Source organism: Chrysochloris asiatica, unplaced genomic scaffold (genome assembly GCF_000296735.1).
Source record: "Chrysochloris asiatica unplaced genomic scaffold, ChrAsi1.0 scaffold00204, whole genome shotgun sequence".
Classification (NCBI taxonomy): domain Eukaryota; kingdom Metazoa; phylum Chordata; class Mammalia; order Afrosoricida; family Chrysochloridae; genus Chrysochloris; species Chrysochloris asiatica.
In genome coordinates, this window is record NW_006408722.1 from 3,834,923 (window position 1) to 3,846,012 (window position 11,090).

General features: G+C 41.0%; 1 protein-coding gene across 2 annotated transcripts in view; it reads right to left on the reverse strand.

Annotated features, from left to right (window-relative positions):
• Window positions 1-823: 823 nt before the first annotated feature.
• SIAH1 (siah E3 ubiquitin protein ligase 1) overlaps window positions 824-11,090 on the reverse strand; it is a 37,423-nt gene continuing 27,156 nt past the window's right edge. The window contains exons 1-2 of one of the 2 annotated variants that reach the window (XM_006872572.1): window positions 5,455-5,542; window positions 824-2,790 (exon numbers count right to left, since the gene is read on the reverse strand). In XM_006872572.1, coding sequence (XP_006872634.1) covers window positions 1,940-2,790; window positions 5,455-5,542 — 939 coding nt within the window. In that variant the 3' untranslated portion in view covers window positions 824-1,939. Of the gene's footprint in view, window positions 2,791-5,454; window positions 5,543-11,090 lie in introns of those variants that run through there. The other variant, XM_006872573.1, reaches the window with a different exon arrangement.

Genomic DNA, 11,090 nt, shown 5'->3' on the forward strand with positions numbered 1-11,090 from the left:
TCCTCACAAGGAAGCTAGGCACCAAGGAGGGAGGAAAAGAGCTACTTTTCTAAACAGGCATTCTAACAAGACGCCTGATTTATGGTTGAACCACCACAGAAAACAAGGCTTATACAGGAAGAGACGGCCACCTTCTTTCATGACACTGGTTACAGAACTCAACTTTCTTATCTAGGACTGGTGGTGGAATAAGGGGGAAATTCAAATTCATTGTTAACTGACTTTCTAGTGTTAGGATATCGATAGGAACCCCACAGAATAAAATGATCTTTGGCCATTCAGAAGGCATTTCAAAATCTTGCCCTGTACTTCCCAGAGTAACTAGTCACAAGTAACAGTATGCTGCTGATTAAAGGTATAATAACAGTAGCTAACATTTGATGAGTGCTCATTTTGTGCAAAGCAATGTTCTAAGTAACTTATTTGTACCCCAATTTACCCTGAGCTAACTACTATTATTAACCCCACAAGTTCAGGAAACAGGGCCTGAGATCATACACAGGACCTGATGAGTGTTGTCTCAACCAGGCCCACTACCCAGACACAATCGGGCTCCAAACCACTAGGCTATCCAATACAAAATGAACTCACTTTGACCATTTTCTTTTTTATTTTCAAGAGGAAAAAGAGGAGTTGCTGCTGACAGTTAAGGATAAAAGAAGACTGTAATCCAAACACTGGTCTGAAACCCATTCTTTCACTTTATAGCTTATCTAAACTCTTCCAATGATGGGCTTTACTTTCTGCTATATGGTCAAAAGTGCAGAATGGAACAGGAAATAACTCTGGATTTTCAAACTTAAGAGAAAGCAGACACATTAAGTTTTTAATTTGCCAGATATTCTTTTAATGAGAATTATAAAAGACAAAAACATTTTTTTTTTGCAAACTATTTTTTTAAACAAATGATTTGCTTTTAATTACAAATACTGTGTGAGACACTGCCTTCTTTTGCAAAACCAATAAATACAACAAATTTTTAACATGTGATTTATCCAAGATACTTGTCAAAGGGAAAAAAAAAAAAGGCCTGATTTTTTTTTTATTCAGTACTTTAAAAAAAATAAAAATAAAAATAAAAATTTATTCCCTAACCTTTCACACAATAAATTTGAAGGTATGACTCAAATGGAAAAGAGACTAAGACTATATTATATCTGCTTTAAATAGCTTTTGATAATTCTTCCAATGTTACCTTTCTGGAATTATCATTTTCACAAAATAGCGGTATTTAAAATATTTCTAATGAACTGATGAATGGGGGGAAAAAAACATCAAATACATATGTATAAACTTCACCATAAACAATTATGCATATCAAAAGACTCTAACTTTAAAAAGGTACAAAAAAAAGTGAGGAAAAACCTGAATTACAGAAAAGAAAGTAAAATTTATTTAATGAAAAACTAGAATTAATAAAAATTAACACACACACACAAAAACAACCCAGCAGCACTATGTAGTGACTCACAAAGGGCTCGGAAAGCAGTGGTTCAAGACCACTCCACATGGCTTGTCAGTTAAAGAGGGAGGGGAAAAAACCAAACATACACACATGCACGCACACACATCAAAAACAAAACAAAACAAAAAAACCATTTTCAACAGTACAATCGATCTACAACAAATACAAATTCAGAATTATTTTACAATGCTTCCTGCAGAATCAACTTTCTTAATACAAAAGATGCCCATTTTGGGAGTATATATATATATATATTTTTTGTTTTTTTCAGTGGTTTACTGTTGACTTATTTTTAAATATATTAGCGTTACTACATGCAACTGTTTCCTGTATTAACAGCTTTCCTTTTATTTACCTTCACGTGTCTAGCTTCCACCTACCAGTTTCAGGTTGGCAAGCTGATGGGTGCCTTTTTCTCCGTGAAACTGAATGCAACAGTTTTAAACACTGGCCAGAAAATGTTTGACTGCCATTTCAACACATGGAAATAGTTACATTGATACCTAAATTGCCATTTTCTGCAAAAAGCTGTGCAATGCTGGTGTCAAAGACTAAGCAGTCACTATTCATAATGGCTGTTGCAATTCCCTCATGAATAGATCGAGGAGTCGCTTCCCAAGTCAATCGCCGCCTATGACCATTTAGCTCAAGTCGATAAGCAAAATTTTCAGCTTGCTTGCGTGTTCCTATCAGCTGTACAATTGCGAAAAACTGCTGGTGACCATCGTATTTTTCCTGTTTCTCCAAAACCAACATGAAGTGAAAGCCAAAACAGGACTGCATCATCACCCAGTCAACAGCACCAGGAAGGTTAATGTCTGTAGCAAGGAAAACGATATCCTCTCCCTGTAGGGTTGTAATGGACTTGTGTTGATGCATCAGATGGGGCATTACAGCATCCAAAGAGCCTTGCCATTTACAGGAAGCACCAGGGCACGGACAGGAATAAGGCCTAAACTCACAGAGCTCTTCGTGGTCTGCTTTTTCTGTGTGTGGCAGAGTTATTTCACATCCAGATGAGGCATATTTACAAGGGAACAGTACTGAGTTGGCCACTTTCTCCATAGCCAAGTTGCGAATGGATCCCAATGGGCCCCGGCAAGTTGGACAACATGTAAGCTTTGGACGACAGTTGCTACAAACAAGATGGCCACTCTGACATTGAAGAATGGGTGGTAATACATAGTCAAAGCAGACTGGACACTCAAAAAGACTCGCCAAGTCATTGTTGGAGGCGGTTGTGCCTGTCAGGGCAGGCACCCTCTGGGATGGTGTACACTTTGAAGTACCAGTAGGCAATGCTGTAGCAGTCTGACGGCTCATTTCTGTAAACAAGAAAAACAAAGGAAAAATACATAGTTACAATAACTTATTTTACATATCACACATTTATATGCCAGGAAAGTTTTTAGTTTTAAGGACAACAAATAAGGTTAAAAAATAGGAATTTTGATGATTAGAAGTTGCACTTTTGAAAATATTCCAGAATAATTTAGAATTCCCTTTTAAAAAACATTAAAAAGAGTCTTCGTTGCCAGTTCCAAAACCAAGTGGAAAAAGAAATGCTGAAATAGAAACTGAACCAAACTAAAAGGCACCCTCTGCCACCTGTGCAACTTTGTTATTGTTGTCAAGTGCCATCAAATCAGTTCTGATTCACAGCAACACTGTTTAGCGTTTCCGAGGAGTGGTTAGTGGGTTTGAACTGCCGACCCTGTGATTAGCAGTCCAGTACTTATCCTGCAGTGCCACATCAGATCCTGCTTAATCAATTCTCTCAATCTCTTTCTTTCTGAGTCAGCTGCTAATAACTCCAAGGAGTTAAGTCCCATAGCTCAAATGTCAAGACTCTCCAGAATACTGGCAGTAAGTCTTACTAATTGTGAACAGTATTTGTTCTAATGGTGTATTTGTGGGGTGGGAAGAAGCAGTTATGAGAGGAAGTAGCTGCTGCCATCCCATAGTCATCTAAGAAATTAACATTAGCAAAATATTTATTAGTGAATCAGTGCCTCCCTCAGAAAGGAAGAGAAGAAACTAGAGAAAAGGAGAGTTATCCTCAAATGAAATGTCTCAGTCTGGTACTTACGAAAAAGAAAATCATTCTGTACATTCCACATCAAAAAAGAATGTGAAAAAAAGAAGAAAAGCCACAATCCAGTCAATAAAATAAAAGAACCACAGCAGCACAGGGCTCAACTAGTAGAGATTCCTTGCACCCTAGAGCTCACCTGTGACATTGATTATTGTTGTTAAGTGCCGGCGAGTCACTTCCGACCCATAGCAACCCTGCATAGGTTTTCCTAGGAGCGGCTGGTGAGCTTGAACAGCCAAGCTTGATGTTCACACGGACTTTGCAGTCCTGCGCATGAAGTCATAGCACCACATTAGCAGAGCCAGTCCTGGTGTGGCGCTGTAGCTAAGCACTGGGTAGACAAGCAAGATTGATTTGAATTGCAAGGTGGCAAGGTAAGAGTTGATCATGCTGGAAGAAATGATCAACAATTTAAGTATTCAGCTGAAATCAAATCAAAGGTGAGCAAGCACCTTTTCCCAGGAATCTACACCTTTGCAGGGATACAGCATGCCCCTATTTGTATGTGTGTGTGTGTGGGGGGGGGAGAGGAAATAATAAAGAGCTGTCTGCTGACATCTTCCAAGAAAGTAGTAACTCTGTACATCAAGCCACAGTAAATGGAATGTTTGCTTGCAATCATAATTGTTACTGGTATGGCACCGTCAGATAAGAACTGGACTGCTAACCAAAATATCAGTGGTTCAAAATTACCAGCAGTTCCTCAGAAACCCTATGAGTCAGAACAACAACATAATTGTTACTCTACTGCAAAGAATTTAATGTTTCAGAAACAAAGCTAGTTACCAAGTGGGCCATGGAAATTCAATCTGGATCTAGATTATTCAAGTGGTTACCAATCCTTAAAAGGGGTGGCTTCCAAAAGCCGGTGGAAAACATGGAATCAAAAACTACTCTTTGAAGGCCTTCCATGCATTGAATGGAAGGTGTGAGACGCAACAGATCACTGTTACCTACGTGGGGGTATTCTCAAGTGGGAGGGACTCAAGTACCACCGAGTTCCCCGTACCACGGCCCGGTGTACCAGGGGTCCCCTGTCCACACCCAGCTGGAATGCACTACTAGAGCCCTCCCCCTCTGCACACACTCTTTTATGGGTGGATTCTGCCTGTGTCTGAAAAGCTCCTCCCTCCATTTTGTGTCAAAGTCCCCTTCAAGTCACCTGTCTCTGTGCTAGCTGCCCACTAAGTAATGTGCTCATGAAAAGTGATTCCTTGGGGACAGCACAAGCCCAAGCCAGCAAAGGCTTTCACGTTACTAAACCAATACAACCAATCACATTAAAGGGTAGTCAACTCAGTGTGGGTTTAGCATTAAAAGAACGATTATGCAAGACAAACCCTTGACCTAGTAAAACAGGCATTTATTAGGAGTTCAGATTCATGTTTAAATGTATAGTTTTCCAGACCTTTCTTATTTCTATTCAAAAAGAAATAAGTAAAATGTGGCCGGTACACATCTACAACCTTATGACTTTAGGGATTATCAACTTCTTGTTAAGTATCGTGGAGTCGCTGCTGACTCTACCCTGCTTAAGGGTTTCTAAGAAGCGACTGGTGGCTCTGAACTGCAAACCTTTCGATTAGTAGTCAAGTGCTGATCCCACAGTGCCAAACCACGAAGGAGTTCACTGCTAAAAAAGCCTCAAACTCCAAAGGTGGAAGCCAGTTCTCACCCACAGAGCAGCCTCCAGGAGGAACCAAGGGCTCACAGGACAATGCAGCAGAAACCGTGACAGAGCCCAAAGTTTCACTTAAAATGAGATCAACTGACACATCACCACTCACTTAAGTTAGACTGGACCCATCATCTCCTGATGTAAAAGCTCTAATGACTTAAAGCAACTTTTTCACAGTTTAAGCCACCCAGCATCCCAGTCTCTTCATGTCAATACCTTTGTCCTTCTTTGTCCTAGCTGCTGGTAAACAGGCGAGCAAGACTCCCCTCCAGTACAGAAAAAGTAGGGCTGCCTTCCCCGGCATGAGAAGTCAGGCGGCTCATAGCGTTTCCTCAAGAAGCAAAGACCATTTCTAACGGAGGCCCCGCCTGGGCACTTCTGTTTCTAAGCACAGAGGCCTCAAATTCTTGTCAGAGATCAGGTTTTCAAGAAACGAAGGTAAGTGTCCTGCTCCCAGCGCATCAGCTACAGAGGCAAAGAAATGAAGCATTTTCCATCTCAACAAAATAGACCACACCTCCGTGCATGCTCAAATTCGCTTGCGTGTCCAAAAATGGGAGCCTTGGCTGAGCTGTCCGCTGTGCCCTAAACCTTCATCTAGCTGTAAAAGTTTGTCTTCCCCTAAGTCCTTAGCTAGGCTCCCTTCCAGACTGGGTAATAATGGACAGGACTGCAGGGGAGGCCGGCCTAGGCCTGGGAGGAGAAGGTGCGGGGGCCGCAGTGGAAGACCAGCCTGGTACAACCAAGCGCTGGGAACTGCAGTATCCAACACCCGCTCCCTCCCCTCACTCCAAGCTCTGAGCGCGCCTACCCACAACTTGTGTCCAGGGCTGCGGCTGCCTGCCGAGTCTCCTGAGGGCGGGGCCACGCGGGGGTGCGGCCCCAGGAGACGCGCCGAGGCTCCGCCCTCCGGCTCAGCCCCGCTGCACCAACGCCGACCCCGAAGCGACCCTGCACAAAAGTGGCCAGCCCTAGGCCTCAGGCTATGCTGGGCCGGCCTCAGCATTTCTAGAGGTTTCGCTTGAGATCAAAACAAAGAACATCGGCTTTTTCTTATGCGATGTGTGTCCTCAGACTTGGGCCCTCTTCTGCACTATATTATCCAGCTAAATGTGCCAATTCTAAATTGTTACTTATAAAGAGTGAAAGCACTCCCCTTAAGTCATTCAATCACTACCAGGCGCCAAATTACTATATTTCCTCAAGTATAATGCACTCGCCATTTCCACCTGTCCTGGCAACACGTGGGAGAAATCTGAAATTCAATATATGCATTTAACGTGGCAATGCTTTCTCTGCTCACTCCACACCTCATAATTTCATTAAACTGATAACATGACTTAAAATGATATTAAAATGGACTTTAAAGAGTGAACTGTTTCCACGAACTTGTCCCTATGGTGGTGGTGGTTTGTGCCGTGGAGTCAGTTCCCACTCAAAGCGATCATGAATAGGATTTCTGAAGCTGTAAATCTTCACCGGAGCAGAAAGCCTCATCTTTCTCCCAGGGAACTGCTTGCTGGTAGTTTCGAACTGCTGACCTTGAAGTTAGCAACCCCACTCGTAACCACTAAGCTACCAGAGGCTCCTTAATTTGCCACTGTATACACCAGAAAAAACGAAGATAAATGAGGTTGCCTCATTAAGTTTCCTGTAGAGGTTGTTCTGTTGCATTCTTAAACCATAAAGTATACACGAGGGGGCTTCAAAAATTTCGGGCGAAAATTCCAGTATCTTTCAATTCCATTTTTTTCCATGAACTCTTTTATGTCCCCTCTCATATCCTCAACAGCATATGAAACAAAGTTTGTTTTATTGGGGGAGTTAGAAAACAAACCTATAGCACCCCAACCCCACCCCACGAAAAGCCTTTGCAGTGAGAGCAGTACAAACACTTTAAGCAAATTCAACTCCTACTTCAACTCCCAAATTGAGATTGTATTCTCTTCCCACTCTGGGAAAGCCATCTTAAATTGCCTCATTAAACTTACAGTAGCGTGTTTTGTTTTTAAACAAGCATTACCCTTGCCCCAATAAAGTCTGGGGCTTCAGACCGCATTGCATCAGTGAGGCCATGCAAAGGTTTAACCTATCATTACATCATGCTTAGAAAAGTCCTTAAACACAGTAAGAGCTGGTAGTGAGAAGCAATGAACCCTATAAAGTGTAGACTACCCACTTTTCAGCAACAAAATTTCACTCTAATCATCACATCCCCACCATAATCGTGTGTTCAATCACTTCAAACTCTTTAATATTAAGTCTACTGCCGTCAGTCAATTCTGGAGACTGTAAATCATTACAGAAGCAGACAGCTTCAATTTTTCCCCAAGAGCAGCTGGGCAGTTTGAACCACAAAAAAAGTCACTTTTGTATCTATTTTCAGTTATTATTCTCATACACTCAAAGAGAACTATAACTAAAAACAGATACAAAAGTCTGTTCCACAGACAAATGTACTTACTATTATCTGCATTTTTACTTTCTAATATCTATTCATTCCAGGTAAGTCTTAGGGGTAGGGGTATGAGGCAGAAGACATCAAACATGTTTAGGCAGTAAAACTCTTCCAAACGTTAATTATAACCACATAATTAATAATACTGTATAAAATGACTGTATAAAAAAGCTGATGCCTCCCAAAGGAGCTGCACAGAGCCTAGAGCACTCTGAGAACAGTCTATGGACAAGCCCTTAATCTAATAGAAGAACATGGAGGTCAGGATAGAAAAAATGGCAGCATTTTGGAGTCACTTAAATTTGGGACTCAAATCCATTACTTTGATCTCAAGTGGGTTTTGTCTGAATTAAGTGAAATGGATAATTTATGGATCCATTGTGGACTGAGTCAACTCCAACTCTCACCAACCCTATAAGGGCAGGGAAGAACTGTCCCATACAGTTTTCCAAGGTTGAAATCTTTACAGAAGCAGACTGCCAGATCTTTCTCTCCCCCGGAACTTCCAGTGAGCATCTAGAGCGATTTAGCCATCATGCCATTATAGGTGATATATGTCCAAATTGTGTAAGTATTCACCACAGACTTGGAAATTCTGGCTGAGGCAATCATTAGTTTACTCATGAAACTTGAAGGCAGAGAGCGTTAAGCATGGGTGTCAAATATACAAGGGGGCTTCAAAAAGTTCATGGAGAAATAGAATGAAAAGATAATGGAACTTTCTTGAAGCCCCCTCAAACACTCAAAATATGCATTATAAAGGTAACCAATCATGTCTGGTTACCTCAGCAGTTTGAAACTACCAGCTGTTCACAGGAGAAAAGATGAGGCTTTCTGCTCCTGTAAAGATGTACAGCCTCGGAAACCCTGTACAGGGTCGCTATGAGTCGCAACCAAATCCACAGCACTTAACAACAACAATCATGTCTGCCAAACATCAACTGCTATTGAATTCAGCTTTAGCACAATAAATCTTGTTTCTCCACTAGTAAGAATCGTTATGTACATTGGCGCTAAAAGCTTCATTTCACTAAGGCAAGCCCCACAGAAACCAAAATTAGCAAAAATCCAAAACTTCCCAAGTGTGCTATTATACTACCTACACTTTCAAAATCTACAAGCTTAAGCCCAGGGTAGGTACAAAATTTAGATGAATTTTAACCTAAATAAAATATTAGCATCTTAGTAAGGTCAGATCATTTACCTACAGCATTTTGCTTTACCACAGAACAGACTGATTTAAACTCTTGCTGACCATTTCATGTAACAATGTTTACTTTTATGAAGAATTTCTTGGATTTGTCACAGTCTAATGCCTGGCTACTGTAACTAAAACACAACAATGATTTGTTTACAAATGTTGTTGTAGTTGCAAAGTAATGCTCCACTTCCAACAAACAGGTCTACTTACTACAGCAGCAATATAAAGTGATATCTATTTTAAAATAAAAGCTTTAAAATAGAGAATGGTAGTCAGACATGGAAAAAGACTGTAATGTACCAAATGAATATATACGTGAGGTGGGGGTGGAGTATATACGTTGTTGTTATTGTTAAGTGCTGATGAGTCAGTTCCGATTCATAGCAACCCTGTATAGGGCGGATTTCCAAGGAGTGGCTAGTGGGTTTGAACTACCAAACTTGCGGCTAGCACTCCAGTGCTTATCCTACAGCTCCACACCAGGTGTTTTAGGAGAGGGCTTCAAAAGTTCATGGAAAAAATTAAATGAAAAGATAATGGAATTTCCCCACAAGCTTTTTGAAGCCTCCTCAAAGAAGGCATACCTCAGAGATACTGTGGGTTCGAATCCAGACCAACACAATAAAGCCACAGACATTTTTTGGTTTCCCAAGTACATAAAAAAGTTATGTTTGTGCAAACATATACTGTAGTCTATTAAGTATGCAATAGCATTATGAAAAAGTTTGAAATGTTAAGAAAATTACCAGAATGTGGCAACACATGCTGTTGGAAAAATAGCGCCAATAGACTTAGTGGACTCATGGCTTCCAGAAACCTTCAATTTTAAAAAAATGCAGTTTATCTGCAAAGCACATAGAGAAAATACAATAAAACAAGGTATACCTGAATTCCAAAAAAGTTAGCTGTGTCTGATGGAAGGGTAAGATTTAAAAATACCAATAAGCACATACTGTCCAAGTGGCCAGCAGTTGGATAAAAAATGTACCTGGACTGTGCCTGCCTTTATAAGCCCACAAGAAGAAATCTAGACAGTATAAGTCTCTTAGAGGTTCTTCAAAATTAAGCTGCTTTGTAAAGATTAGTCTGGGTGAGAACTGTGAAAACATCAAGTCAAAAAAAAAAAAAAAATTGGTGGTATTTTTGAGGATAACATGAATATTGCTTCCCTTCTCCTTTACTTCCCTAAAAATTATTCCTAGAAACTACAGAAGATTTTAAATTACATGTATCAGGTAAATTTGTTCTCTGCATTAGTAATCACTGAGTTAAACTAAATTCCTCAATTCAAAACACTTAGAGCCTTCCTCTTTTCCCTCTTTGTTGTGAAAAGGCTGATTTAAATGATATGGGGAAAACAGTTAACCTGCTCAACAGCTAATCAGATGGTTGGAGGCCCCAGCCTACCGAGAGGGCACCTTCAAAGAAAGACCTGATTACCTACTGCCAAAAACATCAGCCAGTGAAAAAAACCTATGAAGCATAGTTTTACCCTGATGCAAATGCAGTCACTAGGAGTCAAAAGAGGCAAACTACCTGATGGTGGAGACGGGTATTGCAGTATATGTCAAATGTTTTGTTAAATAATGTTTTAAATGCATCTCTTCCCACACAATGACAAAAATTAAGTCAAGTCTTTTTAAATTTCAAAAGTTTAAAACACCAAAAGTTTAAAAATCAAACTTGGGGAACAACAAACAAGATGGCGGATCGGGTGGACGTATAGCAGAGAGCTCCGCCAACAACACAGAATACCTGACCAAGCAGGTTGAGGGGCTGGTCCTAGAACTCTGAACCGCATATAAAGGAATACTTAGAAGGTTGGAAGGCTCACAGCTGGGGGAATTTGTGGCAGAAGCAAGAAATCTACTGCTTTCTAGTCCGGGCTGCTCGGCTGCTCCAGGAGCCGCCATCTTGGGTGAGACCACGTGGGGGAAAGATCAGAGCGGCCAAAGACGCCTGGCAGAACCGCTGAGATAAAGGTGTGGATATTCTATTCTTTTGGTATCTTCCTTCATTGGTCCCTTGCTGTCTGCACACCTCCATTCTGGTGACTATAGGGGTGCCTGAGCTAGTGGGCACCCAAGCCCCACCCTCGGAGGGTTCTACTACGCATGCGCACAGATGTCCTCGAAATTTAAAGAGACAGTTTCCAATTAAAACCAAACAGCCATAGCCAGCCTGAACTGTTTC